Source organism: Erinaceus europaeus, chromosome 13, assembly GCF_950295315.1.
Source record: "Erinaceus europaeus chromosome 13, mEriEur2.1, whole genome shotgun sequence".
NCBI classification, from domain to species: Eukaryota; Metazoa; Chordata; class Mammalia; order Eulipotyphla; family Erinaceidae; genus Erinaceus; species Erinaceus europaeus.
In genome coordinates this window covers 87,367,670-87,390,044 of record NC_080174.1, presented here as the reverse complement: position 1 = coordinate 87,390,044, position 22,375 = coordinate 87,367,670, and the positions used below count along the sequence as shown (strand labels likewise).

The following is a 22,375-nucleotide window of genomic DNA, read 5'->3' as shown; positions in this document are numbered from 1 at the left end:
CCTCTCTCTGTCTTCCCCTCCTCTCTCCATTTCTCTCTGTCCTATCCAACAACGACAACATCAATAACAACAATAATAACCACAACAATAAAACAATAAGGGCAACAAAAGAGAATAAGTAAATAAATAAATATAAATTTTTTTAATTAAAAAAAGTATCTAGAGAATTACTTCCCCAAAAGTAATCAAAACTTTATCACAATACATTATATCTAGAAAATCCATCATTATATTGTCTGCCAGATAATTTTAATGACTTAATTACAAACTTACTAATGTGGATGTCCCTAGATGTAAATCTTTTCCTCTGTCTCTCTGGTTGTTACCTTAGGAATCATTCCTAAGAGTGGAATGACTGGGGTCAAAGTTCACCCATTCTCCTATTCAGTGTTTCTGGAGTATCCGGCCACAAAGCAGGCCCTGGTCTAAGCAGTGGTTGACTGTTAAGGGAGCATGGGAGGGGGTAATAGGGAATAAAAGAAATAGTGACAGTGAAAAAAAAAAAAACTGGGGGAAAGCCTCTATCATTAATACCAGTAACTCTAAGAGCCCTCCAAGACCAAGAATACTTTCCCCACACTCAACACACATATGTACACAGAATGAGGAAGCCTGTAAGTCTGCATGCTTGCCAACGCCAGCTTTATAAAAAATATTTATTTATTTAGTATTCCCTTTTTGTTGCCCTTGTTTTTTTTATTATTGTAGGATAGGACAGAGAGAAATGGAGAGAGGAGGGGAAGACAGAGAGGGAGAAAGAAAGACACCTGCAGACCTGCTTCACTGCCTGTGAAGCAACTCCCCTGCAGGTGGGGAGCCAGGGGCTCGAACCGGGATCCTTACGCCAGTCCTTGTGCTTTGTGCCACATGAGCTTAACCCACTGTGCTACCGCCCGGCTCTCTACCAACACCAATTTTATTTATCACTTCAAGAGGCAAAAAGAAAGAAAGGAAGTAAAAGAAAAATAAAAGGAAAGAATGAAAGAAAATCCCAAAGAAAGAGGAGGAGGAAGACGAAGAGGGGGAAGAAGAGGAGGAGGAGGAGGAGGAGGAAGAGTAGGAAGAGGAGGGAAGACTAGGAAGAGGAGGAGGAGAAGCAAAGGCTGACTTTTGAGCTGGAAAGAGTTCATGGTGTAGATCATCTGTACAACCATGCAAGTGACCCAAGTTTCAGCCCTGGTTCTATGGCATTAGAGGAAATGGGAATGGTGGTATCTTCCCTTCCTTGTTTATCTGAATGAAAAGAGACGGCTCACCTTATGGGAAGACAGAATAATGGCTCTGCAAATGACTTTCCATGCCTGAGGCTCTCAAGTCCCAGGTTCAATCCCCAGCACCACCATAAACCAGATCTGAGCAGTGCTCTGGTCTCTCTCTGTCTCTCTCTCTCTGTCTCTCTCTCTCTCTGTCTGTCTCTTGCTCTGAGCAGGTGGTGCAAAGCACAAGGACCGGTGTAAGGATTCGGGTTCAAGCCCCCAAATCCCCACCTGCAGGGGAGTCGCTTCACAAGCGGTGAAGCAGGTCTGCAGGTGTCTGTCTGTCTCTCTCCCTCTCTGACTTCCTCTCCTCTCTCCATTTCTCTCTCTATCCTATCCAACAACAACAATAACAACAACAATAAAACAACAAGGGCAACAAAAGGAAATAAATAAATAAAAACAGGGAAGAGGCTGAGGAAAAAGCATAGTTTTGCAAAAAGACTTTCATGCCTGAGGTTCTCAGGTCCCATGTTCAATCCCTGGTACCACCATAAGCCAGATTACTGTATTTTTCTCTCTGATCTCTCTTTCATTAAGACAAATAAATAAAATATTTTAAAAGCATTAAAAAAAAATAAGCTGGCTCACAACAATGAAATCAGGCATTCACAAAACCCTGGGACTACTACCACCCACCACTAAAAAAAAAACAACTGAGTTTTACATGTATTTCAAATGAGATTGAATATGCTCATATCCTTATGGTTCATGTTTTATTAGTGATTTTAAAAAATTACGCAATAACCATTGTAGGTATAACTCCACACCATTCCCTCCACCAGAGTTCTATGTCCCCATTCCCTCCATTGGAAACTGCAGTGGTTCTCCCAAGATCTATAACTGTCTATCTGTCTGTCTGTCTATATTTTTTTCCTATGGTCCTGCCTTCTCTTCCATTTTAAGTCACACCTATACCCATTACTACTTCGGAATATCTTTTCTTTTTTCTTCTTCTTTTCCCAGGATCTGGATAAAATCGTATTTCAGAGCCCTCTAATCATTTCCCCCTATTATTTCTCCCCCCTCTGGGAATATGAACCAAAACCCTTTTTGGAGTTCAGAAGGTGGGAGCTGTGATTGCTTCTCCATTGGACATGGGTGTTGGCAGGTGGATCCACACCCCCAGCCTATTTCTATCTTTCCCTAGTGGGGCAAGATTCTGGGGGGGGCAGTGAGGTTCTGGTCACGTTGGTGAGGTCATCTGTTCATGGAGTTCATGATGGAATCATAGTAGCGTCCTCATTTGGGTGTCTGAATGGCGTTAAGTTATGAGGCAGGGAAAAATGCTTAATAGATAGGAACCAGAGTGGTCCAGGAGATGGCATAGTGGATAAAGCATTGGACTCTTAAGCATGAGGTCCTGAGTTCAATCCCTGGTAGCACATGTACCAGAGTGATGTCTGATTCTTTCTCTCTCCTCCTTTCTCATTAATAAATAAATTAAATTAAATTTTAAAAAAAGATAGGAACCAGAAAGAAATAGTCTGTGGAATGGGGTCTTAGGATAGTAAGTTGTTTAATAAGATTGTTGAAAATTATTCAGTATCGGGGGCTGGGTGGTGGCATATGCATTACAGTGCTCAAGGACCCGAGTTCCAGCCCCCAGTCCCCACCTGCAGGGGTAAAGCTTCATGAGTGGTGAAACAGGGCTGCAGGTGTCTCTCTGTCTCTCTCCCTCTCTATCATCCCCTCCCCTCTTGATTACTGGCTGTCTCTATCCATTAAATAAAGATAATAAAAAAAAAATTTTTTAAGAAAAAAAAAAGCCAGACAAATAGCATAGAAAACAAACCAGTTACATCACCTGGTTCAGAATCTAGAATTTTAAAGAAGTAACTTGTCAGGGAGTCAGGCGATAGCACAGAGGGTTAAGTGCACGTGGTGCAAAGTGCCAGGACGGTGGAAGGATACCGGTTCAAGCCCTGGGCTCCCCACCTGCAGGGGGTTCGCTTCACAGGTGGTGAAGCAGGTCTGCAGGTGTCTGTCTTTCTCTCCCTCTCTCTGTTTCCCCCTCCTCTCTCCATTTCTCTCTGTCCTATCCAACAACAACAACAAAAAAAAAAAGATAGGAAGGTGTTCCTAGGGGCCCATGACTTTAGTGATTTTTGCCTGAGCTTGATAGTTAACATAGAGGAGGGCTAAATATTGTCTGAGAATATGGTGTCAGAGTGGAGCACAGAACAAGAAAGCTGGATTAGGGCAGAGAGTAGCTCCCAAACTTGAAGAAAAATATATACTGTGTACCACATCAGTCTGACCCAGGGCCCGTATCTATTCACATTTAGCACAGGAGCCTGCGTGACCTCTGAGTCCCTGTCAGTCTGAGCTCACAGCCCATGGTCACATCTGGGAACATTCTAGGCTGCTCTCATTTCGGGACCCGCCTTCCTCAAGTGGCAAAGCAGGCTGGCCCAGCCTCCCTTTGGGAAGTAGGGCAGTCCCCACCATTGCCACTTTACAGTGAGGGCAAGGACCCAGAAAGGTCCTTGAAAGGGCTAATGATGTTGTTCCTGATGGGAGTGACCAGGGATGGTGAAGAGAGGGGTCTGTTAGAGATCCAGGCCCATTGTATCTATGGGGGAATCCTAGGATAACCTGACTTGGGCCCCAGATGTTGGGGTGGCCTGGTAGTAGCCAGAGAGGCCACCATTAAGTGAGCCTGTCTGTTGCTGAGGACTTATTCTGATGCAGTCTCCGCCCCCAGGTTTTTCTATGCCCTGCTAAATCCTAGAGTGCCCCCTTTCAACCAATCCTGGCCCTACACGGCACCCCTGGTTGTCGCCCAATAAAAAGCCCCCTCACCCCTCCCCTCTCTCTCTCTGGGCTCTCGGCTCTCTCTCTCTCCGGGCTCTCGGCTCTCCCTCTCTGAGGTCTCGCTCCCTGCTCTCCCCCGTGGTTGGCCGTTGCTGGCTGGCTCCACGTGGTCTGAACCAAACCTCCCCCCCATCCTATTATAAAGATTTGTGTACCCCTTTGCTCTGGACGTCCGCTCTCTTCTCCGCAGTGCAGCCCGACACCAGACCACCTCAACAACATCTGTCTCTTCCCTTTTCCAGCCTTTTTAAAAAATATATTTATTTCCTTTTTCTTTCCCTTGTTGTTTTATTGTTGTAGTTATTATTGTTGTTGTTATTGATGTCATTGTTGGATAGGACAGAGAGAACTGGAGAGAGGAGGGAAAGACAGAGAGAGAGAGGGGGAGAGAAAGACAGACACCTGCAGACCTGATTCACTGCCTATGAAGCGTCTCCCCTGCAGGTGGGGAGCAGGGGGATTGAACCGGGATCCTCACACCAGTCCTTGTGCTTTGCCCCACATGCGCTTAACCCGCTGCGCTACCGCCCAACTCCCTTTTCCCAACTTTTTTCGTCTCTTCTCTATCCTAACAGCTTGAATTTCCTCCCAGCTGTTAAAGCCTGACTGTCACTTCCTGTATCCAGATTGGTCTAGAATCAATCTGGGAAGGAAACACACAGGATTTTAGTGAGGTCTAAGTTAGCCTTGAGTTTTACTGCATTTGATGAGTCAAAGAAAGGTTGCCATAGAGACAATAATTGTCTTTTAGTTGATATATATATGTTTTGCCAGTAATATCTCTTGGCTAACCTTTTTTCTTCTAAAGACTATCAAGGGGAGGGCTGGTGTGGTGGCAAATCTGGTTGAGTGCACATATTACAACACAAAGTTCAAGCCCCCAGTCCCCACCTGCAAGGGGAAAGCTCTTCGAATGTAAAGCACTGCTGCAGGTGTCTCTCTGCCTCTCTCCCTCTCTATCTCCCCTAACCTCTCAATTTCTGACAGTCTCTAGCCAATACATAAATAAAGATTCTTTGAAAGACTTTTAAGAAATGATTACCAAGGGGTGACAATAATGCTGATACTGTCAGAAGAGATTAGGAGATATTTCTCTTTTTTTTCTTTCTATTTTTATTTATGAAACATTGACAAAACCATAGGATAAGAGGGGTACAACTCCACACAATTCCCACCACCAGATCTAGGAGATATTTCTTACTTTGCTTCGTGGAGTCAGTTGAATAAATAGAGTGATTGAATGATGTGAAGTAGGGGTAGGAGAGGAGGATGTCTAGGTCTAAGTAATAAAATTTGATTAGAAAATGTATGATGCCTTCTTTACGCCAGTCTACTAGATCACCGGTGTGGGCCCCATCAGTACAAAGACTGAAGGTACAGTGTGGAGAAGGAGGACGCATCCTGGGTCAGAAAAAGCAAGCGTGCAGACATGAGTGAGCAGAAGAATAAATAAATGAACAGCCTAGCAACTTTGCTTGAGAATAAACTGAGCCTGTGAGAAAAAGCTGGACCAAGGTTAGTTATTAGCTAGAACTTCTCCCAGTAGTTCTGGCTGGCACACAGGTGCGATGGCAGTGTTTCAACGCACCATCTGGTTGTGAAGGAGCAGCCCCACCCTTTTGTAATCTTTGTATTTATTAACATAATATTGACAGAGAGAAATTGAAAAGGGGGAGGGGAGATAGAGAGGGAGTGAGACAGAGAGACACCTGCAGCCCTGCTTCACCACTCGTGAAGATTTTCCCCTGCAGGTGGGAGCCAGGGGTTTGAACCTCAGTCCTTATGCACTGTGATGTGTTGGCTTAACCAGCTGCTCCACTGCCCGGTCCCTGAAACAGTCCTTTTAACCTTTCAAGATGGGGACACAGAACTCTGCTGTTGTCGCTGGCAGGAGAGAGGACGACCAGGGACTCATGGCTGAGTGGTAGGCAGTTCAGTCTTTATTCATGTGGAACGCAGCACAATCTAAGCTATCTCTAATCACAATCTTGTCCTTATCTATCCCAAGGCGGAAGAGTCAGGTCTGAAAAGGATGTACGTAGGATAGGGGGTGGGGAGAAGGAAAAAACCCAGGAACCAGTAAGGATTAAACCAATGTCCCGGAGGCAGGGGGTGCTTAGTTAACAGTGGTTATGTAAATAGAATGCAGTGCCAAGCAGGGGGGACCAAACCAATGAAACAGAAGGGGTCTTAGAAGCAGAATTTAGAAGCAGACCAACAGGTGTGAACAGTGTGGTGTTATGCCCCTGGTGTCTCATAGTTTTGTAAATCAATATTAAATCACTAATAATAAATAAATAAAAATAAATAAATAACCTCCCTTGCATTAGTGTTCATTGTAGCTATTTGCTACCCTCTGCTGGCTCGAGTAAATAGTGTCTGTATCTGTTTGATTTGATGGTTAGAATAGTCTTTATTTACCCAACAGCTATTAATGAAGCACCCATGAAGTATTTGGCATGGTTCTAAAACAGACCAGTAAGCAAAGATTCCTGTCTTCATGAACCTTAATAACAACTGCAATTGGTTAAGCGCAGATGGCGCAAAGCACAAGGACCGGAATAAGGATCCCGGTTTGAGCCCCCACTTCCCACTTGCAGGGGAGTTGCTTCACAGGCAGTGAAGCAGGTCTGCAGGTGTCTGTCTTTCTCTCCCCCTCTCTGTCTTCCCCTCCTCGCTCCATTTCTCTCTGTCCTATCCAACAATGACAACAATAACTACAACAATTAAACAACAAGGACAACAAATGGAAATAAATAAATAAATAACAACTGCAATTATGATAGCTAGCAATCATGGAATCCTTGCTGTGTGTATCAGGTGTTTTTTTTTTCTTTCTTTCTTTTTTGGGGAATTAATGTTTTACATTCAACAATAAGTACAATAGTTTGTACATGCATAACATTCCCCAGTTTCCCATATAACAATACAACCCCCACTAGGTCCTCTGAATCCTTCTTGGACCTGTATTCTCCCCACCCACCCACCCCAGAGTCTTTTACTTTGGTGCGATACGCCAATTCCATTTCAGGTTCTACTTGTGTTTTCTTTTCTGATCTTGTTTTTCAACTTCTGCCTGAGAGTGAGATCATCCCATATTCATCCTTATTTCACTCAACATGATTTTTTCAAGGTCCATCCAAGATCGGCTGAAAACGGTGAAGTCACCAATTTTTACAGCTGAGTAGTACTCGATTGTGTATATATAGCACAACTTGCTCAGCCACTCATCTGTTGTTGGACACCTGGGTTGCTTCCAGGTTTTGGCTATTACAAATTGTGCTGCCAAGAACATATGTGTACACAGATCTTTTTGGATGGATGTGTTGGGTTCCTTAGGATATATCCCCAGGAGGGGAATTGTAGGGTCATAGGGTAGGTCCATTTCTAGCCTTCTGAGAGTTCTCCAGACTGTTCTCCACAGAGGCTGGGCAATTTACATTCCCACCAGCAGTGTAGGAGGGTTCCTTTGACCCCACACCCTCTCCAGCATTTGCTGCTGCTACCTTTTCTGTTGTATGACATTCTTACAGGAGTGAAGTGGTATCTCATTGTTGTCTTTATTTGCATTTCTCTGATAATCAGAGACTTGGAGCATTTTTTCATGTGTTTCTCAGCCTTTTGGATCTCTTCTGTGGTGAATATTCTGTCCATGTCCTCCCCCCATTTTTGGATGGGGCTATTTGTTGTCTTGTTGTTGAGTTTGGCAAGCTCTTTATATATGTTGTTTATTAAACTCTTGTGTGATGTATGGTATGTAAAGATCTTCTCCCATTCTGTGAGGGGTCTCTTGGTTTGGGTAGTGGTTTCTTTTGCTGTGAAGAAGCTTTTTAATTTGATGTAGTCCCATAGGTTTATACTTGTCTTAGTCTTCTTTGTAATTGGATTCATTTTACTGAAGATGTCTTTAAAATGTATGCGGAAAAGAGTTCTGCCAATATTTTCTTCTAAGTATCTGATAGATTGTGGTCTAATATCCAAGTCCTTGATCCACTTGGAGTTTACTTTTGTATTTGGTGAAATAAAGTGATTCAGTTTCATTCTTCTGCATGTTTCAACCCATTGTTTCCAACACCATTTGTTGAAGAGACTCTGCTTTCACCATTGAATAGTCTGGGCCCCTTTGTCAAAGATTAGATGTCCATAGGTGTGGGGGATCACTTCTGGGATCTCAAGTCTATTCCACTGGTCAGTGTGTCTATTCATGTTCCAGTACCAAGCAGTTTTGATGACAGTGGCCCTATAATATAGTTTGAGATCTGGGAGTGTGATGCCTCCAGTTCTGTTCTTTTTTCTCAAGATTGTTTGGGCAATTCTAGGTCTTTTTTTCTGGTTCCAGATAAACATTTGTAGCATTTGTTCTATTCTCCTAAAAAAATGTGCTTAGGATCTTGATGGGGATAGCATTAAATTTGTAGATCACTCTGGGTAGTATATTCATTTTGATGATGTCAATTCTTCCAACCCATGAACATGGAATATCTTTCCACTTCTTTGTGTCTTTTTCAATTTCCTTGAGTAGTGACTCATAATTTTCAGTATACAAGTCTTTTTCACTTCTTTGGTTAGGTTTACTCCTAGATAATTTATTGTTTTGTGGTGTTTTAATGGCTTGATATTATCAATTCATATTTTTTAATCCTCAAACCAATCCATTAAGGTAGGTATGACTATTTCTCCCATTTTAAAGAGGAAGATAGGAAACAGGTGGTGGTGCGTCTGGTAGAACACACATTACCTGGTGCCAGGATCTGGGGGTTCTGCATCTCTCTCTCTCCCTTTCCTTCTCCCTCTCTCTCTCTCCCTTTCCTTCTCCCTCTCCCTCCCTCCCTTTCCTTCTCCCTCTCCCTCCCTCCCTTCCTCTCTCTCTCCCTCTCTCTCTCCCTTTCTATCTCCCCCTTCCTATTCAATTTCTTTCTCTCTCAAAATGAATTTATGTAAAGGTGGGGGTGGGGAAGTAGACTCATCAGGCAGGCACTGAGACCCAGAGATAACCCTAGTGGAAATGTTTTGAAAAAACTAATGAAGGGGGGTCAGGCAGTAGCAAAGCAGGTTAAGTGCATGTGGTGCAAAGTGCAGGAAATGGCGTAGGTATCCTGGTTTGAGCCCCCAGCTCCCCACCTGCAGGGGAGTCACTTCATAGACGGTGAAGCAGGTCTGCAGGTGTCTCTCTTTCTCTCCCCCTCTCTGTCTTCCCCTCCTCTCTCGATTTCTCTCTGTCCTATCCAACAAGGAACAACAACAATAATAACCACAACTAGGCTACAACAACAAGGGCAATGAAAGGGGGGGGGGGATGGCCTCCAGGAGCAGTGGATTCATGGTGCAGGCACTGAGTCCCAGCAGTAACCCTGGAGGCAAAAAAATAAAATAAAATAAAGTAAATAAAATAAACAAAATAAAATAAATAAAATAAAATAAGTAAAATTAATAAAATAAGTAAAATTAATAAAAGAAGTAAAATTAATAAAATAAATAAATAAATAAACAAAATAAAATAAGTAAAATTACTAAAATAAATAAATAAAATAAAATAAAAGAAGATGAAGAATGACAGAGGGTTGCATTTGTGTGCCGCAAGGTGACACAGTCAAAGTCATAGCTGAGCCTTTTCTGACTCAGTCTGATTCCAGAGCCTGTTCTTTCTTTTTTTTTTTTAAGATTTTATTTATTTATGAGAAAGATAGGAGGAAAGAGAAAGAACCAGACATCCCTCTGGTTCTTTCCGGCAGACATGTGCCTCCAGGGATCCAACTCGGGACCTCATGCTTGAGAGTCCAAAGCTTTACCACCGCGCCACCTCCGGGACCACTCCAGAGCCTGTCCTTGACCTCCTGATGAATGCCAGCAGCTGCCCTACTCTTCCTCACAGCCACAGCGCCCTTCCAGTATCATGCAGCCAGGAGCATCTTGTCTGGAAAGGAGAACATATGCTGCATGACTTTGGCTCAGCCACATAGGGAATCAGCTAATTTCCTGGACCCACTATGGCAGCATTGGTGTGAGGGACGTGGAGCTCTCCATTCCCATTTTTGTTTCCTCTCCCTGGGGCTGAGTCTGCTAGCCCAAGACCCCACTTTACATGGTGGGATTGGAAGAGAGAGAGAACTGTGCACTCTGTTTCCTGCCCCAGGAGATCCTGTGACTTCCCTGTTGCAGTCCTGACTTCTCTGCTCCTGTCCTGGGAGCCAGGGGCGTGAACTAGGTAGCCGGCTGGAGGGGGCTGACATGCATGCGGTGCCTTGAGGCCAGAGCATCATGCATATGCCCCAGCAGGGCATATGCATGAGGACTGTTCCTGAAACAGAGCAAACTCTCTCATCACCTGTGGAGTGATTGTATTTTCAGGATACTGTGGCGAATTTCCTCTTTGGAAGACATTTTCTAAAACATTTTTCATGATGAGTTGTATTGGATTTGAGTCCTTAATGTCGGGCATTAAGCCAGCTCCCCTGAATTCCTGATGCTATGGCCTATTTACATAATCATTGTTTTGCCTGAAAGATCCCCACCCAATTCCATACTTTTGATCTATCTTCTTTCTACTTCGAGACTCACCCTGCCTGCAGGGTAACATTAATTCCACCGGTTAAAACCTTTGCAACAGTTACTAAGGATGTTTCTACCTTAGCCGGCTTTTTCCTTTTCTCCACCCCCTTTCCTAGCCATTTCCTTTTCCCACTTCCGTGTCTGTCCTATAAAAGTGTTGTCTCTGATCAATAAAGACACATTGCGTTCCCACTCTGCCACAAGTTCCTGGTCTTTCTCCCACATCGCTGAGTAAGCAGCAGCCCAGGCTGGCTCCGGTTAAGTTCTCTCCAACCCAGAGAGCACGTGCCTGGGAAGAAGGCACCCCCACGCTAGCCGGGCGCCTTAACTAGTCCAAATCACTGAAAACTCACACAGAGTTTTAAAACCAGGTGCCAGGCGGTGGCACACTTGGTTAAGTGCACACATCACAGTGAGTGAGGACCCGGATTCAAGCCCCTGGTCCCCACCTGTAGGCGGAAATCTTCACGAATAGTGAAGTAGGGCTGCAGGTGTCTCTCTGTCCCTTTCCCTCTCTAGCATCCCCTGCCCTCTCAATTTCTGTCTGTCTCTACCCAATAATGAGTATTAAAAACTAAATAAAGATAAAAAAACGGATCTTCAAAACCGTATAAAGCCTGTGTTTTATTTTAGTTCATTTAAAATTTTTTATTATCTTTACTTATTGGATAGAGACAGCCAGAAATAGAGAGGGAAGGAGGTGAGGGAGAGAGACAGAGAGACATCTGCAGCACTGCTTCACCACTTTCAAAGCCTTCCCCCTGCAGGTGGGGACTGGGGGCTCGAACCCGGGTCATTACACATTGTAACGTGTGTTCAACCAGGTGCGCCACCACCCAGCCCCCTTTATTTTATTTTATTTTTTTTACTCACAAGTTTGACTCAGCCTACTTACCTGGAAGACCCCAACAACCTATGAAAATAATGCTTTCTGGCAGCTTCAGCCATGTACTTTGCCAGTCATTTTTGTGAAAAGATGTGACAAAAGCTTTCCAGGCCAAGCTCATGGGCAGTAAACTAAACCGACTTCACTGAATCAGCTTCAGCCTTGCCCTTGGCTCCCATCGCCATTCCAGGCAAGGAGTCAGACTGCTAATCTTCAACAGACTGTCTGTTTTGGATCCAAAGGAATGAGAAATTACTTGTTGCTTTGGAACTGCCTAGAGAGGTTCTTATATGAGAGACAGCTGGGGAGCAGGGGGTGGCGGTCAAGTCTTCTTCAACGAAGTTTCCCGTCCTCAAGAAGCTTAAGTCTTCACAGGCAGCGTGACAGCTAATGCGTGAGCTATGTAACTAGTGATTGTAGACCTAGTGAGGGGTCTCCAGTGATTTTTACAAGCTGAGGCGATCTCAGAGAGGGCTTTCCAGATAAGTGAAAAAGAGCTGAGCCTTCCAGGAGTTGGATAGCAGGGAGGTTAAAGGAAGAGTGTGAGAGAGCAGGAAGATAAAATGCCAGGCTCGACCATAATTCTACCCTGACTTCTCCAGGCAGATGACCTCACCAACGTGTGCTGGAACCTCCCCTCCCCAGAGCCCGGCCTCACTAGGGAAAGACAGAGACAGGATGAGGATATAGACCCACCTGCCAATGCCCAATTTCAGTGGAAGAGAAGCAATTACAGAAGCCGGAACTCCTACCTTCTGCTCCCCCCAAAACAACTTTGATTTATGCTCCCAGTGGGGGAGAAGTGATGGGGGTGGGGGTAGTGGATAAGAGGGCTCTGAACTCCAGCTTCACCAGGTCCCAGAGAGAGGGGACAAAAAAAAAAGAGAGAGAACTATTTGGATGTACTAATAGGGTTGTATGTGGCTTGGAGGGGTAGAGAGGATTCGAGCTGGAAGAAAGAAGGGACAAATTATCCAAATGTGGATGGACAGTTGTAGAGCCGGCAGTTAACCCATATCTGTAACCTCAGGAGAGCTGTGGCAGCTTGCAGTGAAGGGACTTGGGATTTAGAGCTCTGGTGATGGGAACGGTGTGGGATTACATCCCTGTTGACCTGTAACTTTGTAAATCGATATCAAATCACTAATAAAAAATGTAAAAAAAAAAAAAAAAAAAAAAGATAGAATGCCCAAAACAGGCTCGAACGGTGTGAGGCTTTGCCATGTGCAAGTCCTGTCCTGTGTCCTGCAGTGTCTCGTTCTCTCTTTGCCTCTCTGTAGCTAAAAGAGAGAAAGAAAGAAAGGAAGGAAGAAAGAAAGATACGAAGAAAGAAAGAGAGAAAGGAAGAAAGAAAGAAAGAAAGAAAGAAAGAAAGAAAGAAAGAAAGAAAGAGAAAGAAGGAAGGAAGGAAGGAAGGAAGGAAGGAAGGAAGGAAGGAAGGAAGGAACATATCACCACATTGTCTGAGAGGCAATGATTCAGGTAGTCTGCACGGAAGGCAAGCTGGAGTGCCGTGACTATAAAACAAATTGGAAACAAAATGTGCAGGAGGGTCACCTCACAAGCAGTGAAGCGGGTCTGCAGGTGTCTTTCTTTCTCTCCCCTTCTCTATTTCCCTCTCCTCTCTCAAAATTTCTCCGTCCTATCCAATAAAATGGGGGTGGGGGTGGCCACCAGGAGCAGTGAATTTGTAGTGCTGGCACCGAACCTCCAGAGTTAATCCTGGAGGCAAATAAATAAATAAATTGGAAGCAGGATATACAAAGCCATGCCATGCATGTAAACCCAGCCCCCAGCCCCAGTTCTTTCTAACTAAGGTCTGGGAGATATGTACAGTGAGGCAGTCACAGGGAGTCAGACAGGGCTTGGCCTTCATATTGATACGGAGCGGGAAAGTCTAGCCAAGAGTTGTGTAGTTCATGGGCTGCAGGAGAACAGCTGACCAAGAAGGCAAGTGAGCGCTGACAGCCAGCTGTTACCCCTCCCACCCAGTTTTGGACGCTAGGCCTACTTTCTTCAGAGCATTTCTCTGCACGGGCTTTGCCAAGGCTGCTGGTGGTCCAGTGGCCTTCAGGAACAACCCAGGGTTCTTGGTTTTCTGACAAAGGCAGTTTCTTCAGAGGAACCTGTCATGAGCATTCCTGGTGTATCCAAAAGAGGGCACTGCCGAGCTTCACACAGGACTGACAAAGCCCCAGGGTAGTCTATCTGAGAAAGCAAGCCAGCTCCAGTGTGCAAACAGTCCTAGGGAGCCTGTGATGGTCTCTTCTTGGAAGTCTGTCTAACCTTATTTGCAGGAACCATTCAGCTCCCACGCACAAGCAAGGTGAGAACAGAATGTCTACAGCCCTACTGACCCTAAAGTCTAGACCAGTGGCCAACTAGTCCTAAGTGGGCTTGGGCAGACCCTTGTGTGCTGCAGAGTCCATGCACAGTCTAGGCTTATCACATACCACCACAGACACAAGCAAGACAAAGCTCCACCTTTGCAGAGACCATAGTCTCCCAGGAGATGCTTTTATCTCAAAGATACTCTTCATTCTGCCTCCAGATTCCTCCCTATAAAAAAATCACCTCTACCAAGGACATATTTTGGCGTGGCACATTTTTGCTCTCTTCTTTAGTGGGATTTTATTTTTGTGTCACTGCATTTTTTGGGATTTGGGCGGCAGCGCAGCGGGTTAAGCACACGTGGTGCAAAGCGCAAGGACCAGCATAAGGATCCCGGTTCGAGCCCCTGGCTCCCCACCTGCAGGGTAGTCCCTTCACAGGTGGTAAAGCAGGTCTGCAGGGGTCTTTCTCTTCCCCTCTCTATCTTCCCCTCCTCTCTCTCCATTTCTCTCTGTCCTATCCAACAACAACGGCATCAGTAACAACAACAATAATAACAAGAGCAACAAAAGGGAAAATAAATAAATAAAATATTTTAAGAAGAAAAGACAGCACTGCTTTGTTCTTGGTGGTCTTTGTTTGGGGGCTGGGAACATATTTATAAAACATCTCACCCACAGTCAGGATCCTGCTAGTTTCCAAGACCAGGAGAGGTGCCCAAAACCAAGAGGCATGAGGCTGCGGTCCCTACAATGCTGAAGATAAACTCATGGCCTTGACTTCAAAGGCAGGCAAAGAGCTTGCATCCACAGTGCCCAAGGAGGTGGGGTTGGGAGTCTCATGGTACTGCATCAGCAAAGCAGAAACAGCCTGGAAATGTCACCAGTTAGGCAGGGGGAGACAGCATAATGGTATGCAAAGAGACACTCATGCCTGAGGCTCTGAGGTCCCAGGTTCAATCCCGTTAGCCAGAACTGAGTTGTGCTCTGGTAAAGAAAGAATGAGAGAGAGAGAGAGAGAGAGAGAGAGAGAGAGCGAGCAGAGGGAGGGAGGAAGGAAAGAAGGAAGGAAGGAAGGAAGGAAGGAAGGAAGGAAGGAAGGAAGGAAGAAGAGAAAGAGAGAGGAGAGGGGGAAAAATAGATACACCAATTATAAGTTCCATCACAGTCACTAGCCTGCTGAGGCTGCCACAGCTGAATGTGAAATTCCACAGTACTAATGGAATAGTGATGTTGCTAGGAGAGAGCACAATGTCCTCAGTGAACCGACGCACACAGGGTCTACCTTCCGCCGCTGAGCCTGACACTGTCGCAATCACTGCCTGATTCTCCTGCTACTCACTCTGCGTCTGGGGTCTGCACTCTGATATGTATTTTTATTATATGAGACACAAATTATAAAGTTCCCAAGAGACAAAGGCATAATAAAACACTGCATACATCAAAGAATGTTCTTTTTCGGGAGTCGGGCTGTAGCGCAGCGGGTTAAGTGCAGGTGGCGCAAAGCGCAAGGACCGGCATAAGGATCCCGGTTCGAACCCCGGCTCCCCACCTGCAGGGGAGTCACTTCACAGGTGGTGAAGCAGGTCTGCAGGTGTCTATCTTTCTCTCCTCTCTGTCTTCCCCTCCTCTCTCCATTTCTCTCTGTCCTATCCAACAACGACAACAACAATAATAACTACAACAATAAAACAACAAGGGCAACAAAAGGGAATAAATTAAATAAATATTTTTTTAAAAAAAGAATGTTCTTTTTCTTTTTTTTTTAAAAAGTCTTTGTTTAATTTGGATAGAGACATCCAGAAATCAAGAGGGAAGAGAGTGATAGAGGGAGAGGGAGAGAGACAGAGAGACATCTGTAGCACTGTTTCAACACTCTCAAGGTATTTCCTCTGCAGGTGGGGATTGGGGGGCTTGAACCTGAGTCCCTAAGCATTATAACGTGTGTTCAACCAGGTGTGCCACCACCCGGCCCCTCTTTTCCCCTACTGCTTCTTCATGGGGTCTGAAGGTAGAGTCCCCAGCTGGAGGAAGAGTTCAGGAGAAGCACAGCTTGCTGGAAACCAAAGGATTGAATTTCTTTTCTATTTTCCTGATATTTTCTTTTATTTTACTGAGAGACATAAAAAAATACATAGAGAAAGACAAGATCACTGCTTATCTCTGGTTTATGATGGTATGGAGTATTGAACCTGGGACTTCAGAAATTCAAGCATGAAAGTTTCTGCACAGCCATCATGCTGTCTCCGCAGCCCTAGGGTGGAGTTTCTAAGGGAGGATCTGTGGTAAGGTCCAGCTATTTTTGATGAAAGAAAAACTAGAGAAAACTTAACTCAAGGGAGAGAAATGCAGGTCTGCAAAGCTCTATCCCTACCTGCTATCTAGAATCGAAAAGGCTGCCATGAGGCAGATAAGATCAATACTGGGAGTCCAGCAGTAGTGCAGAGGGTTAAGCGCACATGGCGCAAAGTGCAAGGACCGGCATAAGGATCCTGGTTCGAGCCCCCGGCTCCCCACCTGCAGGGGAGTCGCTTCACAGGCGGTGAAGCAGGTCTGCAGGTGTCTATCTTTCTCTCCCCGTCTCTGTCTTCCCCTCTTCTCTCCATGTCTCTCTGTCTTATCCAACAATGACATCAATAACAACAATGACTACACCAATAAAACAACAAGGGTAATAACAAAAGAGAAAATAAATAAATAAATAAATAAATAAATAAATAAAAACAAAAAGATCAGAATACTTTGCTAAATTAACCCCTTCTCACTGGGCCATATGATAAAGACTTTCCCTTTGTTATGAATTTTCTCTGTGGCAACAGGTGGGCATTTCTATACTATTGCAGGTGGCAGGCACATGTGACAGAGGAAGGCTCTTTGGGCTCAAAAAATGACCTCTGGACATTGGGCCAGTTAACTGAGTCAAGGAAGATATAATCCACCAGGAGCTGGTCAGTGGGAGCCATTGTGAGGTGCCAGCAAAAGCCAAATTCTGCCACTCTAGCTTTCGCATCAAGGGAAACTTATTCTCTTGCCATTGGAAGAGACAAGAAAGAAGGAGCATCACTGAGTTCAGCTGCCCTGCCCTCCAAGGAGTGTTGGCTTTTTCTAGCCTGTGTGCGGAAGGGTGGAGGAGAGAGGCAGGTAACAGAGGCAGGATTTGGGAGACTCTGAGAGGACTCCAAGGTGCTCAAATCTTCCTGGAACAAAGGCCACCAAACATCCCTGTTTGTGGCCAGCAGGAAGAGGCTTCCACTTTGTTCTCTTGTCAGCAACCCCAACTCCTTCACCTCAGATCACCTAAGCACAGTCCTTTTGTTCTTCTTCTTCTAGCGTTTGCCCTTCTTCCGTAGTCAGTCAACAGCGTCAGGTTGAGCCTGATGTCAAGTTTCAAGACCTCCCTTGAATCTGGAGAGGTGGCAGTCGTTGACTATGTGGGTCATAGTCTGTCTGGAGCCGCAGGGGGCAGTTCGGGTCGTCTCTGGCTCCCCAGCGATGGAACATAGTGGCGCACCGTCCATGGCCTGTTCCATAGCGATTGAGGAGGGCCCAATCATAACGTGCTAGGGCAAAGCCGGGTTGACACTTGCAGGGGTCTGTGATGAGGTGTTTGTTCTTTACCTCAGCTGACTGCCAGCTCTGTTTCCAAAAGTCTGGAACAGAGAAGTTCAGTGTAGGCGTAGGGGACCAGATTGGGTGACGAGACGTCAAGCGTTGGACAGGGTGGGCGAAGATATCAGTGTATATTGGCAGGTCCGGTCGAGTGTAGACGTGGGAAATGAACTTAGATGATGCCGCATCTCCACGAATATCTGGCGGGGCGATGTTGCTAAGAACTGGCAGCCATGGAACCGGGGTGGAACGGATGGTTCCAGAAATGATCCTCATGGAGGAATATAATTTGGAATCGACCAAGTGGACATGGGGGCTACGGAACCATCCTGGGGCACAGTATTCTGCAGTGGAATAGCATAATGCCAGAGATGATGATCGCAGTGTGGAAGCGCTCGCGCCCCATGAGGAGCTGGCCAGTCTTGCAATGATGTGACTCCTCGCGCCCACCTTTGCTGCAGTTTTTATGAGATGTTTGTGAAATGACAGAGTGCGATCGAGAGTAATGCCAAGATAGACTGGCTGGGCTTCATGCCGGATTCATGCCGTATTGCCAAGCTGCACATTAAGCTCACTCGAGGCCGAGGCATGGTGTAGATGGAAAACAGATGATACCGTTTTTGCAGTGCTAGGGATTAGTCGCCATTTTTTACAGTAATCAGATATCAGAGACATGTCTTTCGTGAGTGTTTCCTCGAGGATGTCGAACTTGGATGCCTGAGTTGCACAGCAGATGTCATCGGCGTAGATGAACTTCCTTGAAGAAGTTTCTGGGAGGTCACTGATGTAAATATTAAATAGTGTAGGAGCCAGAACAGAGCCCTGGGGGAGGCCACTTGAGACAAGTCTCCATCTGCTAGACTTGTCACCCAGATGCACCCGGAATCTTCTGTTTTGGAGAAGTTCTTTTGTTAATTCCTACAAACAACTCAAGACACTCCTCCCTTGCCTCAGGGCAATATAAAATTGGGAGTGTCTGTGGAGAGGATGGAGGGATGGAAGAGGCTGGAGGGAGAAGGCACTTTGTTTTGATTCAGTACAAGACAGAGTTCCTTTTTTCCTCCATTATTTTTATTTATTTTTATTATTTATTTTTAAAATATTTGTTTATTCCCTTTTGTTGCCCTTGTTGTTTTATTGTTGTAGTTATTACTGATGTCGTTGTTGTTGGATAGGACAGAGAGAAATGGAGAGAGGAGGGGAAGAAAGAGAGGGGGAGAGAAAGATAGACACCTGCAGACCTGCTTCACCGCCTGTGAAGTGACTCCCCTGCAGGTGGGGAGCTGGGGGCTCGACCTGGGGTCCTTGCTCTTTGCGCCACGTGCACCATTATTTTTATTTTTTTTAATGATTTTATATTGATTTACAAAATTATGAGATAAGGAGTACAACTCCTCACCGTTCCCACCACCAGAGTTCTGAATCCCCAGTCCCTGGACTGTAAGGTCTAGCAGTTCTCCTAAGGTTGCAGATATGGGTTAACTATTATTTCTACAGCTCTCTAAGCCGGATTTCCTAACAGGGATGTTTTAAGAGAAAAGTGTTTGACTTTAAACTTCTGGCCAAGGTAGCACTGGGGTCTGCTTTCCAATCTGATTCATGATCCTGATTAGACCACCTTGGGTTTTCTGATTAATAGACTTCCCAGGTTATGTCTTTTTAGCCTTGCTGACTCACTCCATATTCCTTTTTAGCTCTCTGGCAAAACAGTAGAAGAAAAGGAAGAAAAAAAGAAAGAAAGAAAGAAACTTTATGGGTAGTGTGAATGCTTCCAAGATAGATCAGCATAAATCCTTTCGAGGCAAGGGCATGAAATACTAAAGCTAATTTAGGGCAATTACAGAATTGATCAACTGAACACTGGTTTCCCTAGCAACCATCTCTGAATAACATAATGAGATTAAAAAAAAATACTCTGCTATGTGATAGTGATTTGCGGAGGAGTCTGACTACATAATGCACAGTGAATACCCACCACGGGCCTGGCAGAAGGCATCACTGCAGAACTCATGGAGGCAAGGTTTAGGAAAGGACCAAACCCCGCATGCTGGGAACCCAAAGGCAAACCAAAGGGGTAGGAACAGTGCCAGACGGAGGAGACTCAGCTGCCTCTAGGTCAGTGAAAAGCGACAGGCAGAGGAGAGGAAGGGTCTGCTTCCACAGAGACAAGATATCGTGAGATCTCTCATAGATCCTGGCACTGCTCAGAGCAGAAGACCAGGCTTGGCGACCAGAGATGGCTCTGTGGGAGGAGGGAGTGGAGAGGCCTGCCTGAGAAAGGTCAAGGGCCTCAGGCTCCAGGCCAGCAGGAAGGAAGGGAGGGAAGGAAGGAGGAGACAGGAAGTGAAGGAGGGAAGAGGGCCAGGTGGTGAACCACCCAGAAGATAACACATGTTATCATGTTCAAGGACCAGGGTTCAAGCCCCTGCTCCCCACGTGGGGGGAGAGGGCTTTGTGAGCAACGAAGCAGTATTGCAAATGGCCTTCTGTGTCCTTTAAAGTCCCTTAAGGTCCCTGCTGTCCTTTCATGGAGTTGAGAGAAAACGAGGTGAGGGATGAAAAAGGCAGAGTTTTGTTTTGTTTCTCCAACAGAGCCAAGATAGAGTAAGATCCCGTTCAGCCCTGGCTTAAGGTGGTACTGGACGTTGGACCTGGGACTTTGGGTGCTTCCGGCATGAACTTCAATTTGGAATAGCCACTGTGCTGTGTACTTCCCAGTTCAAGATCTAGGTTCTGCACTGGGAAGGCAATGCTCCGCAGGGTGTTCCAAGACCTGGTGGGCATAGAGGAGCTGAGTGTGAAGGGAAGATGCACTACTGGGACTTACAGGGAAATCCCAATGCTGGTGCCCTGCTGTGAGTCCCACACTCATTCTGAATGCTGTCCTATCAGGAATTTACATAAACATATCTCCCATTTTTTTTTTTACATATTATTATTATTTTTTTTAAGATCTTCTTATTTATTTACTATTGGCTAGAGACACAGAGAGACTGAGAAGGAAGCGAGAGCTAGAGAGGGAAAGAGACAGAGAGATACCAGCACCTAGGACTGCTTCATCACTCGTGAAGCTTTCCCCCTGCAGGTGGGGGGCCGGGGGCTTGAACTTGGGTCTTTGTGTGTTGTAATTGTGTGTGTTTAGCCAGGTGTAAATAGGATACTTTTTTGCATGGATTTAACATAAGCTGTTTTTTTTCCAGGAGCAACTCCCAAATAAACTAGCTGAAGATTGTTCCTGGCTTATTTCGGGACTTAACCAGAAACCGTTCACTGCTTCAGAATATCTCTCATCAATGCCACTGCTTCTGCTATTTGAGTAAATAATACAACACATTGAACTAACTTGCATCTGTCATATTCATTCTGTTTTAGTTGTGTCTTTTTTCCTATTTTTTATTTGTGATTCACAATGGGCTGCAGGAGGGTAAGATTCCAGGGCATAAGATTCCCACAGCAATTTACAGTCACTTTGAATCAACTTGTATATATGTGAAAATATGCCCCCTTCCCCCTTACCTCACAATAACAAATATAAAGAAAAAGTGTCACTAATAAATGTCATTTGGATCTTGTCTTGCTTTCCTAGCATCCATATGTAGTCATTACTAGCAAAAGGAAACATTTACCAACTGCTTCATTATAACTGGTATAGTAGCTGCTTCAATATTTCCAGGTTGAAATATATATGTGCATTGCACCAAACAACACCTCATCACAGACCCCTGCAAGCGTCAACCCGGCTTTGACCTAGCACGTTATGATTGGGCCCTCCTCAATCGCTATCGAACAGGCCATGGCCGGTGTGCCGCTATGTTCCATCGCTGGGGGGCCAGAGATGACCCAAACTGCCCCTGCGGCTCCAGACAGACTATGACCCACATAGTCAACGACTGCCACCTCTCCAGATTCAAGGGAGGTCTTGAAACTTTACATCAGGCTCAACCTGACGCTGTTGACTGGCTACGGAAGAAGGGCAAACGCTAGAAGAAGAAGAATTGCACCAAAGTAAAGGACTGGGGGGGGGGGTGCTGGAAGGGGGGCTCTCAAGTCCTGGTGCATGATGGAGGAGGAAAAGGATCTGAGCTGGGGCGAGTGAGAGTGGTTTTCAGGAAACTACAAAATTTTACACACTTGCCAGCAACTATATCCACTGCAACCCATTAATACCCCCCCAATAAATCATTTTTTAAAAATAAAGATATGTATTTTATTCTATGTGACTTCTTATCCTTCTCTGTTATTTTATGAAAATTTAAATTGGGGCCAGGTGGTGGTGCACCAGGTTGAGCGCACATGTCATGATGTACAAGGATCCAGGTTCAAGCCCCCAGTCCCCACCTGCACAGGGAAAGCTTTGCAAGTGGTGAAGCAGGGTTGCTGGTGTCTCTCTGTCTCTCTCCCTCTCTATCACCCCCTTCCCTCTTAATTTCTGGCTGTCTCTAGCCAATAAACAAACAATTTTTAAAAAATTTAAAAAGAGAAAGAAAATTTAAATTATTGAATTTTTTCGCAGAATAGCAATGAAATTTAATTAAAATGATAGTGTTGCATTTGACTGGTTTGAGAACTGCTGATTACTATTCCCAGCATGTACAAAGGCTTTCCTCAACTGTAGGATTTCCACTTCACATGCCAATAGGTAATACTTGATGAATGAATGCATCATGCTTCACTCAAGTCAATTCATTTCCTTACATACTCAGAGAATACTAACAGCTGATAGCTTCTGTGCTTGGTGCTAAAAAGCGTTTTTCTTTTTACCCTGCTTTATCAGCATGCATCCATTTGAAGGTGGGCTTCATCTACAGAACAAGGGAAACCGGGAGTCGGGCAGTAATGCAGTGGGTTAAGCACACGTGGCACAAAGAGCCCCCGGCTCCCCACCTGCAGGGGAGTCGCTTCACAGGCAGTGAAGCAGGTCTGCAGGT

At 45.2% G+C, this 22,375-nt stretch overlaps 1 protein-coding gene across 1 annotated transcript in view; it reads left to right on the top strand.

The window, feature by feature from the left end:
- WLS (Wnt ligand secretion mediator) overlaps positions 1-21,019 on the top strand; it is a 168,970-nt gene extending 147,951 nt beyond the window's left edge. The window contains exon 12 of the mRNA XM_060206396.1: positions 20,648-21,019. Within this exon, the coding sequence (XP_060062379.1) occupies positions 20,648-20,664 (17 nt within the window). The 3' untranslated portion in view covers positions 20,665-21,019. The remainder of the gene's footprint in view (positions 1-20,647) is intronic.
- Positions 21,020-22,375: the final 1,356 nt, after the last annotated feature.